Raw genomic sequence first — 27,369 nt, 5'->3', positions numbered from 1 at the left:
CGTTCTTTTGTGTTTAACTTTCTCTCAGTCATGCGTAGAAGGTGATAGTTAAAGTGTTGCTGCCAGAAAAACACAGAGAGTCATGAGGCAACATTAAAGTGCAAAAAAAATAAAAAATGATGGCTGTATATTCATTTTTCATACTTCACCGGTTTGATCACCCAAAATGTAGCACCGCTTCTGTGTCATTAGGGTTGCTCCTTTTCACTGCTTCTAAAAATGATAGATCAGATAGATCTAGACTTTTTTATGGACAGTCATATTGAAGATGTTAAGACAAAATGTCATCAATCATGCCACTGGAAATCTAATATGCTTTTTGGCCACTTTGCTCATTTGTGCAATTTTTCAATCAGTTCAATGCTTAACATCATGCAGACTGATCAAGAATAAGAGTAAATGATTATGTGGCATCTTCACATGACTGTGGAGAGAGGTGTTGTCTATGCCACAGCGAGAGGGGAAACAATGGGTGAAAAACATCATACGCGATAGAGTTGTGTAATTTTAGTCGATAAATAGCTGTGTACAAAAAAAAAGATGAATAGTCTCTTAAAATGGGATGTAATAATAAGGCCGATTTGAAAACAGCTGTCGTAAATGCACACACAATACCCATACAGTACATGCACACACACACAAACACACTCACACACACACACACAATAAGCAAAACTTTGAAGGAGGTTTAGGGCCAATGGTGACTGAGGAACCCTACCAGTGAAAGGAAAAATGAGGAGTCCTACTGAAGGAATAAAGGGAAAGAAATGGCTGCACCTAAGAACCTTAACCAAAGGAGTACACCAAATTCAACCCAAAAACTAGTTTTTATTTGCGAACACCCCCCGACCCTCCCTTTGGTGTTCCATGTGCACATCAAGTGTGAGAATAGAAAAAAGTTTTACCTATGGTGTGAAAAACAAAATAAGCATCCAGTGTGTAGCAGTGGGCAGAAAAACCATACTGGTGAGAGGTAAGAGGATAATGGTCAGGTAACGGTGACTCCAATTAGCACTCTTTACAACCATGGTGAGGAGAACAAACCTTGCATCAGACCTTGAGGTGTATGAGATCCTCCTACCAGACAAGAACAGATTTGCGGACACGGTGGGCACAGGTTTATTAAGTTATTTAAGTGGGCAGTTCTCCAAGACTGGAAAAGGATGAATGGGTGATTGGATAATTGCCCGATAATTGTATTTTTGTTCAATGAGAACCTTTAAATATTCAATGAACAATTGCAAACCCATTGTTTATAAGAATGTACAGCGGTAACACACAGTCTTGCATATACTAATGATTGACTTAATAGCACGTAATTTCCCTATATAATTATTTTAAGTTTCAAAATATATCATTTTTACTTTGTGGGCTTCTGTATAAAGAAATATTCTCTCCTTAGTTTATGTTTTTATTCTCCAGATGTCTCCGGTGTTGTGATAGTGGTGTGTGTGGCTGTTCTGATGGTGGTGGTAGTCTCAGTTATGTACCAGATTTACCTCAAATACGTCCAGGAAGTGCCAGATGAAAACACTCAATTGAAGAAAGGGAAGGACTTGGATCTCTCAGCCCTTACCATTACTGTAAATCCACTGGAGGTAAGAGAGGGATATTTATACTACTACTACTACTACTACTACTACTAATAATAATAATAATAATAATAATAATAATAATAATAATAATAATAATACTTTATAGATAAATAATAATTTCCATTCACTCCATGAAATTAACTCTAATAGATATTATTACAAAGTATGTTTAGAAAAATATTAGTATAGATTTAGATTCCTAATGATCCTGGTGAAAACTCCCTAAGATGACATTAGGAAGACTTAGAGAGGAAACAGTTTCAATATGGAACCTGTTCACTTTTGGATGACCAGATAGCGGTCATCATGATTCAAAATCGTTAGAGGTAGAAGAGTAAAGAACAGCATTAAGAGTGCTGAAAGAATGTGTTGACTATGAGCAGATTGTAAATAAGAGTCCTGGGATAAGCAAATGACTCCAGAAGCAGTTCTTAGACACCAAACTACCGTATCCAGCTATGATCATTCTTAGGAATTGCCAAATTCAGACTTGTAAATCTTAAGGGTATCCATGAGGGAACACCTACAAGAAACTCCAAACAGAATTAGAGCATCATAAAAAATAAGCTGAACCACAATCTGACACCAAATGTTCGCTCATCACGTATATTGACACTGTTGTGCCTGTGTTTGTGTGTGTGTGTGTGTGTGTGTGCGTGTGTGTGTGTGTGCGCGCTGTGAAGAGCTTTGAGGAGCTGCAGCCAGCAGAAGAATTGACTGAAGAAGAAGTGGAGGATGAGGAGGAAGATGATGATGATGATGACATCACTAGCAGTGAATCAGACAGTGATGAAGAAGATGCTCACAGCATGCAACCCCAGCCAGAAATGCTGAGCAAGCTACACTGGCCAAAGGCATCATTGCACTGCTGAGAACACCTTCATACATATACAGCTCACACACACACACACACACACACGCACTTGAAAAGAATCTTGAAAGCATCTTGTGCACTTACAAGATGCTTTCATGCAGAAACAGGAATTAAAAGGATCCACTGAAAAGAATTTTCCAAGACAGCCACAAGAGCAGACTCCTGATTGGCTGTGAGGTAGAAATCCCTGAAGGAAGGAACAAATTTTATTTCAGGTGCTTTGAACACAAGTTTCACATCAGAGAGCTATAGAATGTATCAAATGCTCTACTAAATGTACTAAAAGTATGTGGACCCCTGATCAACTAACCCATATTTGGTTCTTCCCAAATCTTTTACCAGAAACTGAAGCACACGATTCTGTACCATGTCTTCATATTTTGTATTAAGCGTTGAGATTTCCTTTCACTCGAACTAAAAGGCACGAACTTGTTCGAGCATGACATTGCTCCTGTGCATAAAGCAGGTTCTATGAAGCCATGGTTTGACACGAATGGAGTGGAAGAACTCACGTGTCCTGCACAGAGCCTTGACCTCAAACCAACTGAAAACTTTGAAATGAACTGGAACGCTGATTGTACGCTCGGCCTTCTCACCTGACATCAGTGCCCGACCTCACTAATACTCTAAGTGCTGCATAATCACAAATCCCTACAGCCAAACCGGATCTAAATCTGGAAAGGGATGTTCAACAAGCAGATATGAGTCTGATTGATCAGGTGTCTACATACATTTGGGTACATAATGTAATCTTAGACACATCTGTACATCTTACCTCACTTGTCTACAAAGCCATGCTGACATTTCTATCCAGTTCTTATAAAAATCTAGGTAGGAATCACAGAACAAGGTTGACATGAAATTACTTCTGTGGATCTGTACGGAGTCTCAACGAATCGTATCTATATTATATTTAATTCAGTCGTCTTTGTAGTACTGTAGGTATTTTGGCCTTTCTGTTATTTTTTAAGAACTACAGGGAGACTATAAAGTGTAACACAATGCAATATTCATTATGTTCTGAGGAACAGTTCCAATATGGGTGGCTTTCTGGAAAAAGCAGTCAGATGTGACAGGGACTGAATTCTGGAAAACTGCTTTATTATTATTATAACTATTATAAGTATTTCTTCCAGTAATATCCATGGCATATCTACTTTAAGAAAACAAATCTGTTTTACTAATATTACCTTGACTGATTAACTAAAAGAACGACCGGATTTTACAAATAAAGTGGTCAGTTTAAGTTGTTGTATAGCTACATGCTATTACAAAATGGACATAAACCTAATCTGTTCACTTTGTTAACTGATACCAGCTGTCAGATCGTCCCTTATGCTTCTCTGTCATCACATCATAATGAAAACAAAGAAGAACGCTTAGACACACAGTTCAAAATGGTTAAATGACCTAAATAAAAAGACATCAATAAAAGGAAATTTAGTTTCCTCACTGATATAGTGAAGAGAGATCAGATGTAGATGATGATGATGATGATGAGGTTGTATTTAAATGGCACAACTGAATGTAGGTGATGGAACAAAGTGATTTGGATGCTGCTGATAATCAAACTGAGAAGTTAATTCGTATTGTAAACTTGCAGTTCTTTAATGTTTAGTGTTGTTTTTCCTGTCTGCATAAATATCTATAGTATTCACATCTTCACATTATATGAATATGTCTGACATGAGTAGGGTTTTCCCAGGCCACTATATATACTGGGAACACTGTTACATAATATAAATAATTATACATAATACATATATTAGGAGGCACCGCCGTTCCCGTACTATGTCTATATGATCACAACAGCTGAGGGTTTACATGTCGATTCATTTAATGATTAATTAACTAATTCATTTACCAGACATTTAAAACAACCAAACTAAATGTTCAGGGCAGCAATTAAATCCATAATCACTAACTGAGATTCAACAAATTGTACCTAAATACACATATAATTTGAGGAAGAAGTAGGCCAGTGGTAAGAAGGTGTTGGAATACTTTTTCGATGGTTGTGAGTTCAAATCCCAGCACCACTAAGCTGCAAATTCTGGGCCCCTGAGCAAAGCCCTTATCCATTAATTGCTGAGCTATATAAATTAGATAAATTTATAGTTGCTCTGGAAAAGAGCGTCTACCAAATTGCTGTAATTGTAAATGTTTTTTTTTTTTTTGATAAAGTGGCAATTCATAAAGAGCATCAGTCTGGAAGATTCAGCACTTATCCACAGGTTCATCAGATCCACTGAACAGTGGCAAGTGCGCCAATGTTTAAGCTCAAACTGTCAGTGATCCATCTTGAGTCTCACATGACACGAGGATCTAGACTCTAGACTCTCACGAAGCCACCAAAGGCATGTCAGGATGGTGTTATAAATAAGTGATGAGTACTCACTGTTCAACGAAGATCTAGTTTATTCTTCTGTTTCTAACCCAGCTATATTTCTGTCCTGGGTGTTTAAGTTGCTGTCTCTAAAAGATCTATTTGTTAATTAACGTAACCTGCATTCTGCACTCAGATTAGTAAAGAAGCATTTCTACGAATGAATCCGGGACTGCTATGATCCGTGTGTGTACTATAAAGCAAGCTAACGACCTTCAGAAATTATTTTGTAATTCAGCTGATTGAGGCGACAGAATAGCAAATAAAAATTATGATCAGCCTTAAAGGAGCCATGCAATCACTGCAGGCACATTTGATAGAAATGTCTCGGGGTTCTGATGCAAACACTGCCATACACTCTGAAAGTTTCCATCGCAGGAGTGTGTTAGGTCACTCTACTTTTATAATACTGTCTGCTATTCCTGCTCTGAATCAGATGGTTATTAAATCAGACACCTCCTGCTACACACCAGAGCAGCACAAGAAATCAGATTGTAATCAGGATCGTGATTCGTCATTTATGTTAGAATTAAACTTGGATATTGGTGAGGACGTTAATTAATTGGCTTCATGGCTGCATTGCAAAATCTAATTATAGTAGTTCTTATTAAAAAAAATATGCCGATGTGTTAAATCACAAGCTCCATATTCAAACCTTTGAAGCAGGGAAACTTTTTTCAGATTAAGTTTTAGCATGTTGTTGGTACCTTTTGCTCATAAACACTAATACTGATCCTAAAATGAGGAAAATGTTCAGTTCTGAAGCATCATGAAACATTTTATTTGGCTGTTTATGTAGATAGTTTTATGTTGAATATGCTATGGTGTTTAAAATAACATCTTTAATGAAGTGCAGAGCAGTATCAGAGAGCATGGGCCTTAAAAATGAGTGGAAGGAAAGTGTAGATCGGGACTTTCGCAAAGAAGAAGGAAAGAAGAAAGAAGTGCTCAGTGCTCACAGATATGAAGTGGTCTCTCACTCCATTGCTACACACCTGTGAATAACTTTGTGTGCTTGCAATTCACGCCCCCTCGAGCTTGTTTTTAATGATCATATAAACGCGTTTGTTCCTTAATCGGTCTGCGTCTGATATGGGAAATTTGTTCTTAGTGGATCTTTTAATAAAGAAAATCTAGTTTACATACAAATACACAATACAACCACCATAGCATGTACACACACACACACACACACACACACACACACACACACACACACACACACCTTCTATTAGAGACTCCTGGCTGTATTTTGACTCCTTTTGTGATAAGTGCAAAAGTGGAACCACTCTGCAACGTTCCTGAATCCTTTTCCATCCTCTTTGTGGCTGAAGATGTTCAAGTGCTGTCAGGGTGAAAGCTATGGAATTTTTTTCTTGTGAACTAAATCCTGCTCATAATTACATAAGTCAGTTCCTGCTTTGGATCAAAGTGTGATTATTACCTTCTTTCCTAATGAGACGTGGGACAACTTGTTATTGTTTGGCCAACCGACTAATTGGGAACTAGTACCATATTTTACATGTATACATGTTTTCACTGACACTTGCGGGCCACAGTAGCACCTTTTAGTGTCCTACAGTATAGTGTTGAATACAGTTGTGTGGGGCAACACTACTTATACAAGCTTCTTGATAAAAAGCTGTAAGAAAATCTATGTAATGTAATCTTTACTGTATCTCTAGCATATGCGTGATTAGCACAGGCAAGAATCAAATGGAAAGAATGGAAGTCTAAGGGCAGCTTTTGTGTAGTCTTGCAGTAAAAGGTATTTGTAATTTAATCTCTGAATCAGTGTAAACCATCACTGCCCAGCCCTGACCAGGATAAAGAGCTTACTGACGATGACATTGATTTCCATTCGTTTCTCAGCACAGGGGTTTTCTTTCCTGTGATATTTATACTTATACCACAGTGCTGTTGACGTATCGATTCGGTTGGTCAGAAAGCGTTGATTCGTTTTCTAACTCAACAGCTCTGACGGTAACTCCGGCTGCAAGGCAAATCACGGGTTTATATACCGATGCACCGGTCCCTCCGTTTTCCCTCAGGAGATGTTAAGGTACTTACCATTGATGGAAGGAGTCTCCAGTGTTACCTCACGAGAGAGGAAAATGGAGAGGCTAGTGAAGGAACGGCTGTTTATAGATGCTACGACGTGCATGATAGGAAGTATCTGGATTTGTGGACATTCCATAATATTAAATGTAACACAAGAAGTATACATATCGTTCTTTAACAAATAAAATAAAAGATATGGGTAGTGCAAATTGCATTAGAGAAATACAACACTTGGTGAAAATCAACTCCAGGGTGGTAACAGTATTCCTTTATTATTTTCCTATAACAGTGTATCCTAAATTGTTTTATCCTTTTATTATGCTACAGATAAAGCAGTTAGAGATTACGTTGCTGAGACTGTGGTATTGTTTTAAGGTAGCACATAGTGGCCCTGAAGGTCTCTCTAGCTTCAGAGTTAAACATGTTTTCTAAACTCTACACCGTGCAAATGAAAATGTAGTCACTGGATAAACAGCATGCTCGTATAAGTCCCTTTGTCACGTTAGGCCACGTTTCCGAACTCGCTGCACATGCACCTGTCCGTCACATACCTGGGACGGTTTTGTGCTTTCTTCCCCACACTAAAAGGAAAAAGTCAAACCCCAAAAAAAGTAAATAGAGAACTCAGTGTACAGTAATGCATTCATTTCTGTGTAGTGTTTGTACTGACATTAAAACAAAATCTGGTGTATGAGAGAACGTCATCGAGGCGGTCGTCATTTCTCTGTGCTGTTGCTGTGTTCACTGTCTGTGGTTTTTCAGAGACGCTCTTTTCCTAAGACAATGGATGAAATGCCCTTTGTTAACAGATTCTGTCTGTGTATGTATACACATGCATCTCAGTTCATCTGCATAAATACTGCTGATGTCTCATATCTTCTTACACACACACACACACACTTCACGGGGGATATCTGTGTGTGAGAGAGAGGCAGAAGAAGACAGAATGACACATCATGCAGTATAAGAGCATGTGGATGCTTAGCTGTGTTTGTGAACTAGTCCATTGACTGTTACAGGTTACATTTGTATGTGTGTGAGACATCCAGGAAGAGATGAAGTCAATAAAGTGGAAAGAATATTTTTATTCTGTTTTTTTTAATGTATATCCAGTTGAGCTTATTCGCTCCCTCTCTTTGTGGTCAGTACCACAATTTTTTTCTGTCCATAAATAAAGATTTGTTTTGGGAAAAATTTGATCTTCGTATCTGTATTATTATTATTATTATTATTATTATTACTACTACTACTACTACTACTACTACCTCAGGTATTTTCCTTCTGTAGGAAAAAAAAAGAATGTTGTCTAAGATAAGCTTGACCTGTATTGCAGGCAAAGTGGTGAGCTTTTGTGGAAACATGGCACCACCTGATGGTGATCAGTAACTGTCTGTAGGAGGGGAAATAGCCAGGGGTGAGAAAGAAGGAAGAGGGGATTTAAACACACAAATAAAAGATTCACAGCAGATTTTGTGTAACATCCGACCAAAGAAGCACAGTTTTATATCATGTCAAATAGAAAGAGGAAACATGATGAGGAAAACAGGAAGCAAGACAGCAGTAAACCACAGACTTCTACTCTAGTAATGCATGAAGTAGTGAAGAAAATGACTCAATAATGAGTAAACAATTTATAAAAATACAGTACTTTTTGTATACTACAGGGAGAATTAAATAATAAAAAGGTTTGATATATGGGGGGGACTATTTTATTAAATATTATATTAAATAACCAAGTGAGCTATGAGAATATATGTATTTCCACACACTGTATGTAAAGAAAGCTGGCTTGCTAACTTCGCCAAAAGCCTTTGGAGTTTTACTAGCTGTCTCGCTTGTCACTTTATTCGGTCATAACTACATAGCTAGCTATCTAACCAAGATGCCCATTGCATGTTATCCTAAGCATTAGCTTTAAACTGTAGCAGCATTTGGATTTATTTAACACAGCAGGCAATCGCTACTGAACATCAAATATTAACATTTTACTTTCAACCTGTCAAGCGTCAGAAGACCTGGCTAGCTAGTCTAGCTCACTAAGCTATATAATCACTTACCTGTGTATGATTTGAAAGTGTGGAGTGAACTTTCGAGAACCTCTGGCCTTGAGCTTGAAATCAAATTATTACGAAAAAGTCTACTGGGTTTAAAGATACTTTTCAAACATTTATTTGTAATAAGTTAACCGTGTACTCAAGTACTATATAAAGAGCACATGCGGTTACACTCCTGTCCTCAACTTGACTAGTTCATTCATTACAGCTAATAGTTGGTGTCTGTAAACCAACTGTCGAATTCACTTAAGTATCAACAATCACTACTACAAGTGTTTCTCTGAGCGGTTTAGCATCTGTAACAAGCTTTAGAAATTAATTCAGATTTCCCATTAAATACAGGTGACAAGAATTCACCTAGGTCTCTAAAAATGTCCATGATTGCTTTAAAAAAACTCCCTACACCAGTTTTAGATATTGACACAAATGGATTGGACAAGACCAACATCATTACTATTCAGCTTTGTTGATGTAGACTGCTGAGGGAACATCTAACCCAGGGAGTCCCTAGTCCTACACCATTATAACCACACTGAATGGTGGCATGTTGCCGCTCTAGAACATGATTCACTAAACTGCAGCATCGAACCAGAAATAAAACCACAGACATTTTTTGGTTTGTGTGAATTTTATTTACATGTAAAATCAGATATGAAAACGGTAGATGCCTCAGAGGGCTGAGCCTTACACCAACGTTGTATCCGTATTGTTGGGGTGACTTCTAGGTTGTGTAAAGTAGCTTGAGTTTAGTGTGAACAAAAACGTTAACAAGATGAAGTGTCAAAGTACTGTTAACTTTGTCCGACCTTTGAAAAGTCTGTCCCCGTTAGAAAAAAAAAAAGGAAATCTGTTTAGACCAGTTTGAATCGATATTCCAGTTAGATTTCTTCCCTCATTTGTTTTTTTGAGTTACGCATTTAAAATATAGCTGTATCTGACCAGCTCTAAAAATAGCACCAGAAGTCCTATTTGTTGGAAGCTGGTGAGTCTAAGCTTGAGTTTATCTAACATTATGTAAACTATAAATAGTTATCTTGGGACGTCTATATCGATAGATTATTATACGGTTGATATAGTTGTTAATAAGTGGGAAGAGGATTTAAAGACCAGTGTTCTCTTGGGTTAACTCTAATCTCCTGGCAACAAAGAAAAATAAAAAATACATACAGTGCATAGATGTTCTGTGATCTGCATCACAGCTGTAACAAGGAAAATCTCAAAAACAGTGCAGGCTGCATCTGATTTGTGCAGGACAATCATGCATTGTACTACAATCAAATCTGGCCCCTTAACAATCATAACATCTAGCTGGGCATCTCAAAGTTTCCTATATCCATCTGGATAAACAGCCTTCCCTCCTTGTCCTACGCACTGAAGACAGGCATGTCTCGGGTTAAAACACTATAAAATGCACACATCGTTCACTCTCTCATAATCAACAATCTGCACCGTTTCAAAAAACAATCACTCGCCTCATACAAATATCCCCAAATCACTGGAGTCACGCAGATAAGACGTTTAAAAAAAAAATGAATAAAGAATTATTATTTTTAAAAATCCCGGTGTTATGGTAAGGACGACGGTTACAATTAAATATCTTTAATGTAATGTAAAAATAAACAAACATTTATCTATGGAAGACGCTCATTCCAGTCTGCTTTTTTACCCAAACATTAAAAAACAGTGTCTGTAGCACCAGTGTCGAAATCAGATGCTACAATTCGCTGTGCTTTTTGGAGATTTGAAGAGGCTGGAGAAATGCATTTGTGCACATAGACACTGGGCTTTTGTACACAAAACAGTAAAAAATGTAAAATGTAATGTAAAAAGTCCACAGGTCCTGATTTCACTGAACGGACGGACCCCCGTAGATGGGCAAAGAGAGCTTAAAATAAGCCCGAATTGCCTTACGAAAACTTAAATCATGCAGTATGACATCACCACTAGCCTTTCTTCTTCCTCTTTGGCTCGATGTACTGCGTAGCAAATAATATCGGTGTTCATTACACAAGATAATAAGTACTTTAGCTAAGCTAGCTATTTAAACACGGTGCTGTTTTCCTTTCCGACAGCGACTATTGGACGTGCAATGGCTAGCCAAGTTCACTTCGCAAGCTTGCTAACATTCGCACAAACTGTTGCAATGTGCAATTCAAAACATGCCACGTTTGCTAGGAAGCGAACTTAAACTATGATGGTGATGCTAGATAGCAGGTGAGGACTGGCAGAAATTAAAATCAAGTGTAAATAAAATATACTGCTCTTTTAAATGTAATTGGAGAAAAATAAAACAGAAAAAGATAAAAAAAATAAAATAAAAATCATGGAGTCTGTAGGACTTTCAGCTGTGCATTGAGGTCACGGATGCTGTATTTCGGGGCCATGTGCGGGACTCCTCACTGGTACTGCAGGTAGTTTTTCAGAGTCTGGGGAAGGGGAAGCGTGTGGATGTGGTGGATTCGATGACGGCCCAGTGCTTGGCGAGCTGCTCTCCTGCATAATTCCATCAGTGGAAGAGGCTCAGCTGGAGAAAACAAGCAAAAAGTATAATGAGCGTGTGAATATTTCATCGGTCAGGTTTTCTCTATAATTACTCTATATTCTAAATGTTTCATGTACTAAAATAAGCAATAGCTAAAAGTTCTCCTTCCATTTTATCCCGATTAGCTTCTAAAAGTATGGCAGTGTTCAGAAATATTTTTCCCCTTAACCATCTGTGCACATTTTACATATAAAAGCCAAGACTAGACCATGCATCGTACCATACAAAACATTTCCCGAAAACAAAAGCGATAAATGCGACGGCTTAAAGGCCTTTCCTGTAAAAGGAGGATTTTTTGCCATCGGTCAGCAATGAAACATACTTGAAAGAAAAAAGAAAAAGTATTGGGCTGGCAAGGCCACATGAATAACTGTATAATAGGCAGCTGCAAGATAGTCAGAATACGGCTGGTTTTAAAATTACTGCTGGCAGGTGTGTTTTTGTCGGAAGGCTTTCAAAAATTGAGGGGGGAAAAAAAAAAATGATGCTTGGAGGGCTGAGTAAAAAGATGTCCTTATTTCTTCTCAGAAATCAAACTTTTGTCGTTTCTGTACTCATTCCATGTTACATTTTAAAAGGTAGCACCAACACCTCTATATTCATTAAATGTTTTAGTTTAAAATCAGCACACAGACCATCGATTGTGTTGCCGACTGGAGAACAGCAGTAGGTGGATATGGGTGAAAACACACAAGTATGAAGACTTTGGGTCATTGGGTTGTGTGGACATGTTGTTCTGTTGCCTAATGCAGGTAAATAAGATTCTGCAGAAAGTTCTGAGAAAGCGGGCATATCGGTAATTAGCGTGGGGGCAGCAGCGGCTTTCAATGATCAACAATAACGTTTTGCTTCAAACGTCCCCTTTTCGGCTTCGGTGGTTTGGTGTTAAATTAAGATTACTGTTGTCAATAATCAATAGTGCCTTTTTTAATGAATGTTTGAACGAAGCACACTTGATTTCACATTCGTCTAATATAAAATGTACGGTTGAATAAACAGTCTGGAGCGCTTGTTGCTGGAGTTTGAAAGACATGGCTATATTTTAGTTGAAAGTCTTTTGTGATGCAACAAGTACACGCTGCACCGCTTGTGTATAAACGTATTCCGACTGCTGAAGCATAACAAAGGAAACTGCCTCCATTAAAAGAGGAACGGTAGCAAATTGTAGCATGACATTACAGCAGTTTTCAGCATGTATTATAAACATATGACTTTCGAACTGACTATGTTTGAATACGATGTATTTGGTATTCAGCCGGGGTTGCACGCAGTGTATTCTGTATTCTGTGACCAACCGAGGTTGTATCTCCGAGGGCAAAAACAAGCAAGACAGAGGGTTGGCTGCTGATGGGGAAATTAGTATCACTAGTAAGTGAATAAAAGGAGCTTTATGATGTGTCAAATATAAGCTCTGACGATGCTTTTTTAATGCTGACCCACACTTTAAATGTAAGAAAAGCGGGAATGCAAAGCCAATTGCATCAATTGAACGTAACTAATGTTAAACAATGTTACGCTTTGTTATTTTTATATTTTGATATTTCTGTAAAGCTGCTTTGACACAATGACCATTGTTAAAAGAGCCATACAAATAAAATTGAACTTCGGTTTGAGCTACAAGAACCAGCTTTCTTTGCTCTGATCCTGGGTCTAGATTTCTGTTGATGTTAGATTGAGTTATGATGATTAAAACCATCACTCTGTGCAACAGTGTGCAACATCTTCATCTTGATCAACTAAAATTGTATATACTTGTATTGTGGTTGTAAAAGAACTACACAGCTTATAGTTAATTTGGGATTGATGGTTATAAAGTGGTTGTCAGTGTGTAAGAATCTAATCATCACTTACGCTCAAGTCCGTTGATGTACGTCATTGTGACTTCGCAGTGTCCCCATACTGCACTGATGATTGGGTACAGCCTCTTTCCCTTGAGACCCTGAAAGGCAATGCCTAGGAAGTGACCATCAGCACAAAACCCAAGTGTGCCTTCATCCATGTCCAAGACCACCAGTACCTCCTCGGGTACTGAGAACGTGTCCTCGTCCTCTTCGTTTTGGCTGCATGGGTACGAAGCCGCTGGCCCCATATGGCTCTTCCTGTTATGGTAAAGTTTTCCCCGGCCCAAATCCCATCCCCAAGATTCTGCATCGCTGCCAACAAGCGCTGTGTACCCGACAGCATGAAGCGGTGCTCGAGAGGTTGCGACTCCGACAACGGCGTGTGTGCCACGTTGCCTAACGGGCCACCTGATAGTCCAGGCATGCAGGCCACGAGTGAAACCTACTTTACCTCGCACACAGTCCGTACTCTGTGCTACTGGATGGCGATGGAACGTCAGTCGGTCCTCATCTTTGATGAACAGGTTGAGTGAGCGGTCATCAGGGTTCCAAGCATGTTCAAGCTGATTGTGAATGTCTGCTGGAGGCATGTCCAGCAGCAGTTCCAGGCGTGGTGAGAGCGAGTGTCCTGGCCCATGTCCTTGTCCGTGCCTGCCAAGGGGCACAAGGGCCACCTGCAATGCCAGCGCAGCCCCCTCGCACTCCTCAGCAGATTTCACCACGCCTGAGACCCTCTGCCCCATCACGGCCCTGCCACGGGCATCACTAATCACCGTCGGGGTTACCTCATGTGCCTGGTGTAAGAGGAGAGGCTCAGGCAATCAGAAAAGGCTGTCCCATTTCATGAGGTAGTGGTGAAGAAGGACAGCAAAAGGGTCTTCTGTGGATAAAAAGAGAAATGAAAAGATTGTAAAAAGATCTGAATTCAGAGAATAAAAGGGAGTTAAAATTGCAGAGGAGCATTAAGTGGGCCATGACAGGAATATAATCCCCTATAATTCCTAAAATTGGTTCAGAGAACTACAATGACTTAAACAAATGAAATCACCCAGACTAGTCAACCCAGCTGCTTCTATTGCACCACACGTACATCCCTTTCCTCGGAAACTAAAAAGGTCAATGTTGAGCAACTCTGAAATAAACACTTACACAGAGTCTAGAAGGGCTACAGTTAAAACCATAACCATCTCAAAAACAGCTTAAAACGGGCAAGTATAAAGGAATTGCAGGAAAACCCTTTTCATATCATTAGCGCCTCAATGTACATCTGTCTGAAATAGATCAGGCAGGGGAAAAAAAACAGCTTAGGTGCAAAACTGGGAGGAAAAAGCAGAGAAGGGAGTGGATCACTAAGGAAGGAGTGTCTTATCATACAATGTACATCATCTTTGCAACTGACCAATTTATCTTATCTTTATTAAAGTCTAGCAATGTTACTGAGCCTGATAAACCCCCCCAAATGCTGCTTGGAGATTCTTCCTCGGAGTCTAAAGTCGTGTTGCCTTAATGCCAAGACAAATAACCGCAAGAATGAACCAAAGCTGCAGGCTGCGCGAGTTGTTTTCACGCTAAATGACCACAACGTCACACACTGTATTTCAGACAGTAAAGAGCAGACGGCGTTAGGTGAGGATGTATACGAGTACACAGTGAAATGACATCATTACACAGGAGATGTAGCCACCTACAATTTAGTGCAAGGCTTGGAAATGTGTCGAATATTGAAATGTAGGATTTACATTCAGCATTCTGTTAATCAGAACACTACTGAGGCACAACCCATAGAGTCCAAATATATAGAGGGCACACTTTCTCTTCTGAAAAGATCAGCTACAGTACAGGCGTGAAGACTGATAGCTTCGGATTTCAACAAACGTTATGCATTATACGTTAGTTACGTGACCAGGCTATAACAGTTAAAAAGAGCTCTTTTAATACACCACACCAAGAGCCATGGAAATCTGGATGAAATGTTTTTCAAAATTCTTTGTATATTGAATTCAATATATGGTGAATTTGTAGTATTTTGTTTTTTTGGTGAAAATCTTTTTGGTGAAAAATAAATGAAATAAAAAGACATTACTTTCAAACATCCCTCAAAACACTGCAGCTAAAAACTGCAACTTATAAGTCTAAAATTAAACGACTTTAGATGATCAGCTGCTAGCGATAATATTTGCAAACGGCTTCCTGTAGGTGAGGAAGAAAAGAGGAGAAGAAAAAAAAAAAAAAAAGAATGAAATCATTAACACGTTCAGAGGGAATAGAACGAAACGCAGAGCTGAGGTGTAAAAGTGAAAGTGACGGGAAAGTGAGGATCAACAAAAGGTGAGAGGAGGAGAGATGTAACAGAGAACTGAAAGTTTAAGCTTTTTTTCAGAAAAAGCTAATAATGGGTATTAAAATAACTACAGTCACGCTCACTTAGTGTTCAAACAGTAGAATATAGAGTGACCTGAAGACTTGACAGGCGGGCACATGTAAATCACACACACACACACACACACACACACACCCTTTTAAGAGTTCTTAGCATCTATGTACTGATTAATTCAATAGCATGTGCTTAATTAAATCTGTTTTATTGCAGCCTCCTGAAAAAAAAATTCAGATTGGCTTTAATAGACCTAAAAAGGTAATTTCGTACTGTTTATATATCTTACAATGTCTTTACCACACTAGAAAGAAGGAAGGATTTGGGTCCAGATTAACAGAAACCTTTTGCTGGAAGAAACATTAAGATTACAAGGTGGAAGTTTGGAGAAAATAGCACACTTAAGCACGGGCGAGAGTAAAAGGTTCACAATTTATCGTCCTGCTGTGCAACAGGACCGAGTGTTCTGAGAAATCTCAGAGAGAAAGGGCCTTACGATCTGTTATTACAAGTTGCTCTGACAACAGCAGCACTGTGCCCTCTACATACAGTGTTTAACAATATAGCAGCTAACAGCACCAACTTTCAGACAGATAGAGAGAGGGAATGAGACGTGGTGGGTTTTAGAAAGGTGTCTGGTATAATAAAAGTAATTTATCAAAGCAGAGCTGTGTCAAAGATGAAATATAACTTTCCACACAGTTATAAAGCTGTGAAATTCACATCTCTGCCATTTCAAAAGATTCCTCTTTTATATCCAAATGGCCGTGATATTGCTTTCTTTCCACTCATCTGCTTAAAAACACACAGGCAGACAGAGAGACACACACACACACACACACACACACACACACACGCACACAGGCAAACACAGACGCAGGCAGGCAGGCAGACACACGCAGGCAGGCAGGCAGACACACACGCAGGCAGACAGACACACACGCAGGCAGACAGACGCAGGCAGGCAGACACACGCAGGCAGGCAGACACGCAGGCAGGCAGACAGACTCTCCTGGGATGTGCTGTACGATGTTTGATTGATGTATTTTAATAAATATGGTTATTGCATTCTCTCAAGCTCTCCATTTATTTTAACTCACACTGTTTCTCCACTTCTTTCATTCATGATAAGCTGTGTGAATATTAAACCCAGATAGACTTGTACATTTTGTATGAACTGTGATCACCACTCAGCCACGAAGTCCGTCGAACTTCTAATCAAACTCAGAAATTACAGAAACACACCAAATGACAAGGGATTCTGCAGGAGGTGATGTACACAAAAAATAAACAGATGTGCCAACAGCTGGCAGGTGCAGTTGCTGAGAGCAACCATGTGCACTGATGAATGCAGCCTGTAGGAACTGAGAATTGTAGTTTTTTTTCCCCCCATTTTTTTTTTTAAATCTCTCCACTGATATGACTGAGTTTTTGCTCTGATTACTGATTATTTACAGGACATTCAGATGTCAAAAAAAAAAAAAAAAAAAAACACAGTCCTGCTTGTCTCTACTCTACACACCTACAGAATTTTATTATAATAAGATTAGGATAGTTCTCATGGGGTTCCGCTCAAGGTTTTTCCAGTGAGTCAATTACTCATTATAGATTTACACCGATCACTAGGACTATTGCTAAAAGTTCTCCAGAATTGAAAAGGAAATGAATGAAAACTACTACATTCTGTGTAAGGGTTTTTTTTTACTCCAGTGGGTGATAGAGATCTGAGTAAAATCTGTAGAAACGTGATATAGTAACTGAGAAAATGAGCATATGAGAGTGCAGAGCATGAACAACGTGTTATGTAGTTTTACTTACTCCCTCACACCCACACGGTCCACTAAGCTTAAATACTAAAAGCAAAATCAAGACTAAGGCAAATAACCCAGGCAAGAGGCAAATGTGTGAGAGTTTGACATCTCCAACTGTAAAGTATTCATACCTGGGAGCCATTACTAACAATAGCAAGCAAAATCCACAGGGTGGAAGTGATACTGAGATCCAAATGAAGGACACTTCCTGGATATTTTAATAAGGACAGTTTGTAAGTTGTGATCTTGACACAGAGAAGGAGATGTGTATGCAGAAATAAATACATAGCAAGTAAGGTGTGATGAGACTCTGGGTCTTACAGCAGCACCTAAACCTTTTAGCTGTTTTTAAAGCTTTAGGGGAATTTTTTAAAAACATTTTAAAAACAAAAAAAGGCTATATTTCTGAATGTGATGGTTCATATTGGTTATAAGCTCTGTGATGGTTCATCCTGCCTTTAAAGACTGAACCATCAGTGCTGACATGCAGAGTTGAAAATGTATTGAGCTCACAGTCAGTAGATTAAACCAAGTGTTCACACTGGACTCAGAAGACTCAAAAGGGGCTTTTGTATTAAAGCCATATGTGGATTTGAGCCAACGAGCAATCAACACTACAGGATTATAGTTACTAGATCTAAAATCTCCACAGGATCACGATTGACTTGAAAATACAACTGGTCAGATTCATAAGTTAATGTAAACCTTACATACGGTCAAGTAAAAAAAAAAAAAAGTGGGCACCCCATTAAATATTCAATCCTTTATTAAAAAAGTCAACATGTCAATTTCTGATCTTGTTTTAATTTGTACATGTAGTTGAAAGTGATGTAATTTTTTGTAAACAACAACCAAAAAATAATCACTTTTCTCTTATTAAACAAAAGAAAAATCAACAAAATGTGTATTTCAGCTGAGAAAAAAAGTTTAGGACATTGTGTGCTCTAATAGCTAGTGTTTTCCCCTTTGGCTGAAATAACCTCAATGAGACGTTTCTTGTAGCCATCTAACAGTGTGACATCAACTGGTAGAAAGTTCCCCCCGCTCTTCAATGCAGAATTCGTTCAGCTGTGATGTTTGAGAGGTTTCCTGCATGAACAGTGTTTCAAATCACCACACAAGATCTCAGTAGGATTCAGTTCTGGACTTTGACTTGTCCAGTCATTCCAGAATTTTCCATTTTCTATAACGTTCAGACAGTCTTTAGTGGATTTAGGTCATTGTCATGTTTCAAGGTTCAGTTCCACTTCAGCTTCAGTTTTTTGACAGATGGTCTCACATGTTCCTCAAGCACCTTCTGATACAATGTAGAATTCATAGTGGATTCGATGATGGTGAGCTGACCAGGTCCTGCTGCATTAAAGCATACTCAACCCGTAACCCTTCCACCTGCATGTTTCACAGTTGGAAAGAGTTTTTTTTTTTTGATGAAATGTATTCAGTTTATGCCAAACATGCCCTTTGTTATGGTGTCCAAATAATACAATTTAGACTCATCTAAACACATTATTCCAGAAGTCTTGTTATTTGTCTCGGTGTTCTTTGGCAAACTTCAGTCTACAAATCAATCAATCTCTTTCTGATTGTAGATTCATGCACTTTGACATTAAATGTAGCAAGAGCTTGCTGTGGGTCCCGTGATGATATTTTAGGCTTTTTAAGGACGTCTTCTCTTGGGATGAATTTGCTTAGACGTCCTCACCTGACCATGTTGGCAGTTGTTTTAAATGTTCTCCACTTGTAAATGATTTTCAGACAGTAGAATGGCTGATTAAAAAAAACTTTTGAGATCTTTTTATATCCCTTATCATAAGCATCAACAATCTTCTTTCTGAAGGCCTCAGAGAGCTCTTTGGGTCTTACCATGGTGAAACCTCTCACTTCAACAATTAAGAGCAAATCAAACTTAATACCTGAGAATATAAGAAAATATTTTTTTGGTTTTATTTGTTTTATGTTACTTGAATCGTCCAATATTGTTGAGATGAAGATAAAATGCTTATGTTTAACTTTTAAAAAAAAAAAAAAAAAAAGGGGTGCTTTTATGGGGTGTCTGTGGTTCTAGAGAATTTCCTCTACCTCTAATATTAAAAACAAGCTTAACAATTTTATCTGAAGTTTATAGCACTGATTATGAACCTGTTTCCAGGATAACTGAAAAAAGTGTGCGAGAGCGAGTCAGTGAGAGTGTGCGCGGGTCATCCTAATTTGACCCCAAGGTCTGGTACGTCTCTTTGAGAGTCAGTGAGCGTGTGTGAGAGTGAGTGTGAGTGTCATCCTCATGCTGACCCCAGTGTCTGGTACATCCCTTTGCATGTCACACAGACATTATAAAACATTACCGGAGAGACGAAAGAAGGGAAAGTAAAGAGGAAGAGGAAGCGGAGTCTGGGGTTTAAAGAGGCCACTTCCTGCTTCCCTCTGGCACACTGGACATGCTCACGTGACTGATGGTATTCACTTAACTACTGACACAAGATGATTAACATGCTACAGCTTGACCAAACCCATGCAGCCTGTGTATAAACATGCAGAGGGAACATCACAGTGACTGGCTTTATTCCACTGTACAACATGTGAGCTGCATTATAATGAAACAACTCTACAGAGAAAAGTTCAACGTTATAATAATACAGTATTCTAATGTGAGGTCAGGAACTAATTTGGACAAAAATCTCCTTGAGCTTTTCCATTAAGACTATTGCAGCCATCCTGAACTGCACTAAAGTTCATTTTAAATGTACCTGAAACTGAAGTAAATTTATTAGTTTTTTCCCCCCCATGACAGACTCGCACCAAGCCAATAACTGATTAATGTGACTTTTAGTGTCAGGGCTCTCAAGTGTCACGCATTGAGCGTGACAGTCACGCATTTGGGTCTTTTGTCACGCTCTCCCGCCACACATCGTATTTCTCACGTAGAAAAACTTTGACTATCATACATTTAATATGCCGCAGCGCCAAAAATGTATCAGTCCGCACCGCATAGTCGAGCCTGACACTTATCAGCCAATCAAAAAAGAGGCTCCGCAATAGCCAATCGGAAAATAGCACTATCTGGGTAAGTTTTAACGCAACAACCAATGAAAAAAAAAAAAACATTCATTAGCGAGCGTATTTTCGATGGTCGGTTTGAACAAAACCTCAAAACGAAACAATCATGACCGTAAAAATGGCTGGGCTTGAGCCAAACTGTTTTAAATGGGAGCAACATTACAAATGATAAAAGGAGTCCAAAAAGGCAAACACTTACAATAAACAACACCAGTCATAATCTCTCTCACACACACACACACACTCATTGCAGGTTACACATTTGGGGTTTCAGATGTCACACTTGCATGTCTTCAAAACTTGAGAGCCCTGTAGAGACGTCTAGTGTTCTAGCACTAAGCCATGACTGACAATTCTCATATTAGATTATAATAAAATATAAGTAAAAGCAGAGGCTTGGATCCTCAATGGCTTTCCCTATATACATTTATTTAAAAAAAAATAAAAACACACACACACCACACCACACACACCCCAGGAATAAGAAACAAACAAATGTGTCTAGCACGCTTCCATAACAGGTCATAATAATATACACAAGTATACTGTTTAAAATGTTTAAGTAACGTCAAACATTTTGTTCCCAAAACATTGCTTTACATCACACTTGACTATTAAGATTATAAAGCATCAACAGCATAACAAGAGAAAGTCATTTTTCCAGAATGAAGCAAAGAGAGCTGCATACTTTACAACCAAGAGTCTGGAAAACATGTACATACAAATCACTGCCAAAACAAGAAAAAAAAAAACCCACCTTGGAAAGCAGATAAAGTGAAACATATCACGAGGAATGTGTTACACCTGATTACGCAACCTCCATATTCCAAATGTTCCTACAAACTTGAGACATTACTCAGATTTATCCCATTAACAGGAGCATAATTAAAACTAGTGATCAAAATAATGGAAGTCTGAACAAATTCCCGATTCGACAGTTATGATATTCAAATCAGACCTTACTTTACCTCCAGTATGGACAATACCCTTGGCTATGGGTCTCAGTGATGTGCTTTTGCACACAAAGCTCTTTCGTCTATCATTTGCATTACAGACGGCAAAACAAAGGTACCAGTGCAACAAATAACGATCATATGCAAACAGCCAGTGCCACTGGGAGTTCATGGAGTACCGACAGGAGCTACACACTAAACGTAGAGGGGTCAGGGTAGGACAGGACGCATCATATCATATATTACACATAGGACTGAATGAAATGAACCTCATTAAAGCTCATAGTGCTGCCTGGACACAGAAATATGACACGAGTCACAGCAACAATGCTACATGAATGACAACGGTCAGACTGGAATTTACACAGCTTTTAAGCCAAAATGAATGCGTACATTACTGGTGTTGTCTTCCAGCATTCAGTGTCTGCAGCCTGGCGGCACAACAACAAAGCCCAGGAACAGCAGAGAATATACATTTCAGCAGAAAAATAAAGAATTATTTACAGGCGCTGCAGATAATCTGCGGGTCGGGTAATAATAAAAAAAATAAAAAATAAAAAAAATAATACATTTTGATTAATTTCGGGTGGGTCGCTGGTGGATGAGAAGCACAAGTCATTAATGATGCAAATTTTAACTACATACTCTAAATATTAAAGGAAACGGCAGAATCGCCTGAAACCTGACACCGTTTGTCGCAGGGCCATAAATATATGGTGTAATCTTTAGCATATAAGCAACAAGATATTGGGAAAAATAACTCAGAATCAGGGTCATTGCCAGGTACTGTATGTTTTATGTGTACAGGAATTTGTCTTGGTGTTTTGTCTTGCAAAAAGCATAAATATAGAAAACAAAGTTAATAAAAGTTGACAGAAATGGTGGCATTCCAGCTAAAGTCTGAAAGGGAGTAAAGCATGTGATTTTGTTATTAATAACATGTAACTTAATCTGGCCAAAGGAGAACCTTTTGTTTCATTTACACACACAATTAACATTTTCAGACCAGATGAACTTAATAGTAAATGCCAGGATACATGATGCCAAATTAAAGGATAACAATATCATGTATATGACGTCAATGTGAAGCAGATTTCACAGATTTAAACATCTGTGCATCACTCCAAGATTTCCATTTAATCAGAACTGGTGTGGTGGAAGTGAAACACAGACAAGAAATGAAAGCTAATGCTCACAAAAGGACTTTAAACAACTGGGAATAGTTTCATAACATTTAACGCAGTTCGGTAAAAGGTGAAGATATAAAAGACACGCCTCAGACTTTTCCCAAAACAGGCAGCTTTGGTATGAAATTCATACCTGATCAGAATTCCCACAAAACACAACCGATAAATAAAATAAATACTCATTCTTGATCACGGCAGTCTTCAAATATTCCTACCTTGGTAAAATGATGAGTTCCTAACAGAAAGAAAGTCAGTTATATATTTCTTAGTAAAATGCCTGTCATTGCAGTGACATTCAACAAAAGCATTTCGTATTTCACAGACATATGACACAACAGAAATCTGGGTAATTGTGTGATGAAATGGAATCGTTCACATTTACAGCATTTAGCAGACACTCTTATCCAGAGTGACTTACATTTTTTTCCCCCAGTTTTTTATTGATTGAGTGCAATTGAGTGTTAAGGGCCTTGCTCAGGGGCCCTGCAGTGGCAACTTGGTGGACCTGGGATTCGAACCAATGACCTTCCGATCAGTAGTCGAACACCTTAACCACCGAGCTACCACATCCTTCAGTTGTAATGAAAGGATTTTTAAGGATGAGCTGGAAGTTAATGCAGATGACTGATTAACAAAAGCAATACTTTCTAGCAGTTTATAGGTTTAAAGCAAATGATAAAATCATTAATAACATCACAACACAAACAGAAAGGGTTTAAGACCTGAAGTGTTACCATAAGCGGACCATAGAGAGCTGTAAGATGTATTAAATCCTACATTCAGCCTTTTTAATCCGTATTACACGTGTTTACGAGTTAAACACCGAAAGTAAACAAACTGACAACAAGCTATGAAGTGAGTAAAGAAAACCTGTAGTAAGGAGCCGCACGACACTGAGTTCATTACAAAGGAACAACAAACAAACACAAACTAGCCACGTTGTAGCTGCTCAAAACGCACGGATTACAACTTTCTGACATAAACAATGACACAAAACAACTTTTATGCGCTCTTGTCCACACAATAACTACCTGTTTAAGCCGAGAGCGTCAGCGCTGAAGCGATAAACTGCTGTTTAGAGCCGCTTTAGTCGTTAAAAAGCGTCCGAAGGGAAGCAGCGAATACGGCTTTGTTATAGAAACCTTAGGTAGTGACGTCACGACGGAGCCGGAAGTGATTTTCCTGGTCCATTTTTTTCATTATTATTATTATTAATTTTTTTTTAAAAATAAATGATTATTATTGATATTTTTTGTTTTTTGAACGGTTTATACGGTATATCAGTGATATAAAATATGTGTCTGATATTTTATGTTTCTTTTTTTCATATCCATTTCGCATTGTAGTCTCGAAACGGAGGGAAAACTACACTTCCCATGAGCACCCGCGCTCCGAGGCGGTCGGTGTTGTGAAGTCTTCACGTGCTGTTCGAGTTTTCGCTCGAGAAAATAAAGAATTTGTGTTTATTTGCACTAGTTTACCGTGCATTGTTTTATTTTTTTCTTACTTGTTTTGTCGTGATAACGACTTAATTTTACTTGTTATCTCGAAATAACTGTTGTATGTTGTACAAAAAGCATAATATTATGTTTATTGTTATTTGCACTAACATGCACTTCTCACACTTTATGTACATAACTGATCTGTCATATATTCTGTTTTCATATGTAATACTCATACTGTCTATATTGTATCGCATCGTCTGTTTTGTCTTGTTTTGTATTGTCTTGTGTTGTATACCCTGTTTTGTCTTGTCTTGTATACTGTTTTGTATAGTCTGTTTTGTCTTGTCTTGTATAGTCTGTTTTGTCTTGTCTTGTATAGTCTGTTTTGTCTTGTATACTATTTTGTCTTCTGTAGTCTGTTTTGTCTCGTATACTGTTTTGTCTTGTATACTGTTTTGTCTTGTATACTGTTTTGTCTTGTCTCGTCTGAATTGTCTTGTATACTCTGTTTTGTCTTGTCTGTATTGTCTTGTATACTCTGTTTTGTCTTGTCTTGCATAGCCCATTTTGTCTTGTCTTGTATAGTCTGTTTTGTATAGTCTGTATTGTATAGTCTGTTTCGTAAGAGAGGTGCTGCAGTACCGTGAGTCTAGGGACCCTAAAGTCTCCGGGGCAGGGGTAGTGGTCAAGACTGGCAGGAAATGGAGGGCAGAGGCAGCAGTAGACCAGGCAGAGTCACGGCTGCACCATGGTGTTCTGGTGGGAGCAGTGGCCAGAGGAAGGGCTGGGCTAGGAACCTTTCAAGGGCCCCAGTTCGACAAGGCTCGGGGGAAGGAGCGGAGGCAGTTAGTTCAAGGTGAGGTGAGGGCTGCGGTGGAGGAGGAAAGGTCCAGCAAAGCAGTGGGAATGGCACGTCAGGGTGCCTGGACTAGATGGGAACAAGCTGTGGAGAGGAAGATCACCTGGGCTGACCTTTGGCGGGCAGAGCCACACCGCATCAAGTTCCTGGTGCAGGCAGTCTATGACGTCCTCCCCAGTCCATCCAACCTGTACACCTGGGGTCTGGTCGATACACCAGGATGCGTCTTGTGCCAGAGAAAGGGAACTCTTGAGCATATCTTGAGCTGCTGCCCAAGAGCTTTGGGGGAAGGCCGGTATCGCTGGAGGCATGACCAGGTGCTTAAAACAATTGCAGAGAACATCCAGGCTACTATCAACAACTGCTGGAAGTCAAAGCACCCCAAGCAAACCATCAGCTTCATCAGGGCTGGAGAGAAACCAGAAAGATCTGCCAGGGTAACATCAGGGCTTCTGAACACCGCACAGGATTGGCAGCTGAAAGTGGACTTGTGTAGACAACTTAAGTTCCCCCAGCATGTCGTCAATACCACCTTGAGACCTGACATTGTCTTGGTATCTGAGGGAACAAAGAACCTGGTCATGTTGGAGCTCACTGTGCCATGGGAGGACCGAATGGAGGAAGCTTTTGAGCGGAAGAGGGCGAAATATGAAGGCCTCGTCAACGACTGCCATAACCAAGGCTGGAAGGCAAGGTGCTTACCTGTGGAGGTGGGGTGCAGAGGCTTTGCAGGGCAGTCCCTCTACAGGGCCTACACTGCACTCGGGATCACGGGTGAGAGAAGGAGGGCTATCTGTAATAGCACAGAGGCTGCAGAGAAGGCTTCGAGGTGGCTCTGGATCAAAAGAGCAGATCCGTGGACAAATGCTGCTAGGGCACAAGCTGAGGCATGATCAACCTCAGTTGGGTCACCTGAAGGAGGGTGTCTGATGTTTCGAAAGACCCGAAACACCCAATGAGATCAGGAACATCACTGATGATGTGCCCTAGCTTAGCATCAGTTGATGTATCATTACAACTGTATTGTATAGTCTGTTTTGTCTTGTCTTGTATATTCTGTTTTGTCTTTTCTTGTATAGCCTGTTTTTTTCTTGTCTGTATTGTCTTGTATACTGTTTTGTCTTTTCTTGTATATTCTGTTTTGTCTTGTCTTGTGTACTCTGTTTTGTATAGTCTTCTATAGCCTGTTTTGTATTGTCTTGTATAGTCTGCTTTGTCTTGTATAGTCTGTTTTGTCTTGCTTTGTATAGTCCAAGCTAAATGTATAGTGTTATTTATGTCTGTATGTTTGAGAGTCTCAAATAGCTGGAACAAAATTCCTTGTGTGTGTCAACATCAACACACTTGTCCAATAAACCTGATTCTGATTCTGAAGCTCTTACATCACAGAACAATAAATTAATACAAAACGATCATTTTTAATAAATGTGCAACAAAACGAATACAAAACAATTGATAGTATTAATGAGGATAAAGGTTTAATGTTTTAATAATCCATAACATGTTAACAATGGAGTACAGTTGTGTTCAAAATTATTCAACCCCCACTGAAATTGATTGTTTTGGTCGGTTTGACATTGATTATGATCATTCAGTCATCCTGCTTACAATTAAATCAAAGAGGCACATGTAGGTCAGACAAATATAACATAACATTTATAATGAAATAACCACAAATGTCTTTTCTGAGCTCACATCATTATCAGTTTTATTCAACCCCCAAGTGACATTCAATCTTAGTACTTAGTACAACATCCTTTTACAGTTATAACAGCTTTTAAACGTGAAGCATAGCTTGACACAAGTGTCTTGCAGCGATCTACGGGTATTTTCGCCCATTCATCATGGGCAAAAGCCTCCAGTTCAGTCACATTCTTAGGCTTGCGCACTGCAACTGCTTTCTTTAAGTCCCACCAGAGGTTCTCAATCGGATTTAAGTCTGGTGACTGCGATGGCCACTTCAAAATGTTCCAGCCTTTAATCTGCAACCATGCTCTAGTGGACTTGGAGGTATGCTTGGGATCATTGTCCTGTTGAAAGGTCCAACGTCTTCCAAGCCTCAGGTTTGTGACGGACTGCATCACATTGTCATCCAATATCTTCTGGTACTGAAGAGAATTCATGGTACCTTGCACACGCTGAAGCTTCCCAGTACCTGCAGAAGCAAAACAGCCCCAAAGCATGATTGACCCCCCGCCATGCTTCACAGTAGGCAAGGTGTTCTTTTCTTGTTCTTCCTCCTCCAAACATAGCGTTGATCCATGGGCCCAAACAGTTCTAATTTTGTTTCATCAGTCCACAGAACACTATCCCAAAACTTCTGTGGTTTGTCC

The 27,369-nt window shown here is 39.1% G+C and overlaps 3 protein-coding genes across 3 annotated transcripts in view; 2 read left to right on the top strand and 1 right to left on the bottom strand.

Annotated features, from left to right (window-relative positions):
- The window catches only part of clstn2b (calsyntenin 2b), a 202,137-nt gene extending 199,670 nt beyond the window's left edge, over nt 1-2,467 (top strand). The window contains exons 16-17 of the mRNA XM_060888779.1: nt 1,423-1,598; nt 2,279-2,467. Coding sequence (XP_060744762.1) covers nt 1,423-1,598; nt 2,279-2,467 — 365 coding nt within the window. The remainder of the gene's footprint in view (nt 1-1,422; nt 1,599-2,278) is intronic.
- A 7,112-nt stretch (nt 2,468-9,579) lies between these two features.
- Nucleotides 9,580-23,882, bottom strand: spsb4b (splA/ryanodine receptor domain and SOCS box containing 4b). Its single transcript, XM_060888401.1, has 3 exons — nt 23,764-23,882; nt 13,364-14,233; nt 9,580-11,494 (listed from the first exon to the last, which is right to left on the bottom strand). The coding sequence occupies exons 2-3, from the start codon at nt 14,094-14,096 to the stop codon at nt 11,367-11,369; spliced, it is 861 nt and encodes a 286-aa protein (XP_060744384.1). The 5' UTR covers nt 14,097-14,233; nt 23,764-23,882; the 3' UTR covers nt 9,580-11,366.
- Nucleotides 14,784-26,030, top strand: LOC132858560 (uncharacterized). Its single transcript, XM_060888944.1, has 2 exons — nt 14,784-14,979; nt 24,791-26,030. The coding sequence occupies exons 1-2, from the start codon at nt 14,784-14,786 to the stop codon at nt 25,927-25,929; spliced, it is 1,335 nt and encodes a 444-aa protein (XP_060744927.1). The 3' UTR covers nt 25,930-26,030.
- Nucleotides 26,031-27,369: the final 1,339 nt, after the last annotated feature.

This window comes from Tachysurus vachellii, chromosome 15, assembly GCF_030014155.1.
Source record: "Tachysurus vachellii isolate PV-2020 chromosome 15, HZAU_Pvac_v1, whole genome shotgun sequence".
Classification (NCBI taxonomy): domain Eukaryota; kingdom Metazoa; phylum Chordata; class Actinopteri; order Siluriformes; family Bagridae; genus Tachysurus; species Tachysurus vachellii.
The sequence above is the reverse complement of the archived record's forward strand: the minus strand, read 5'-3'. Positions and strand labels throughout refer to the sequence as shown.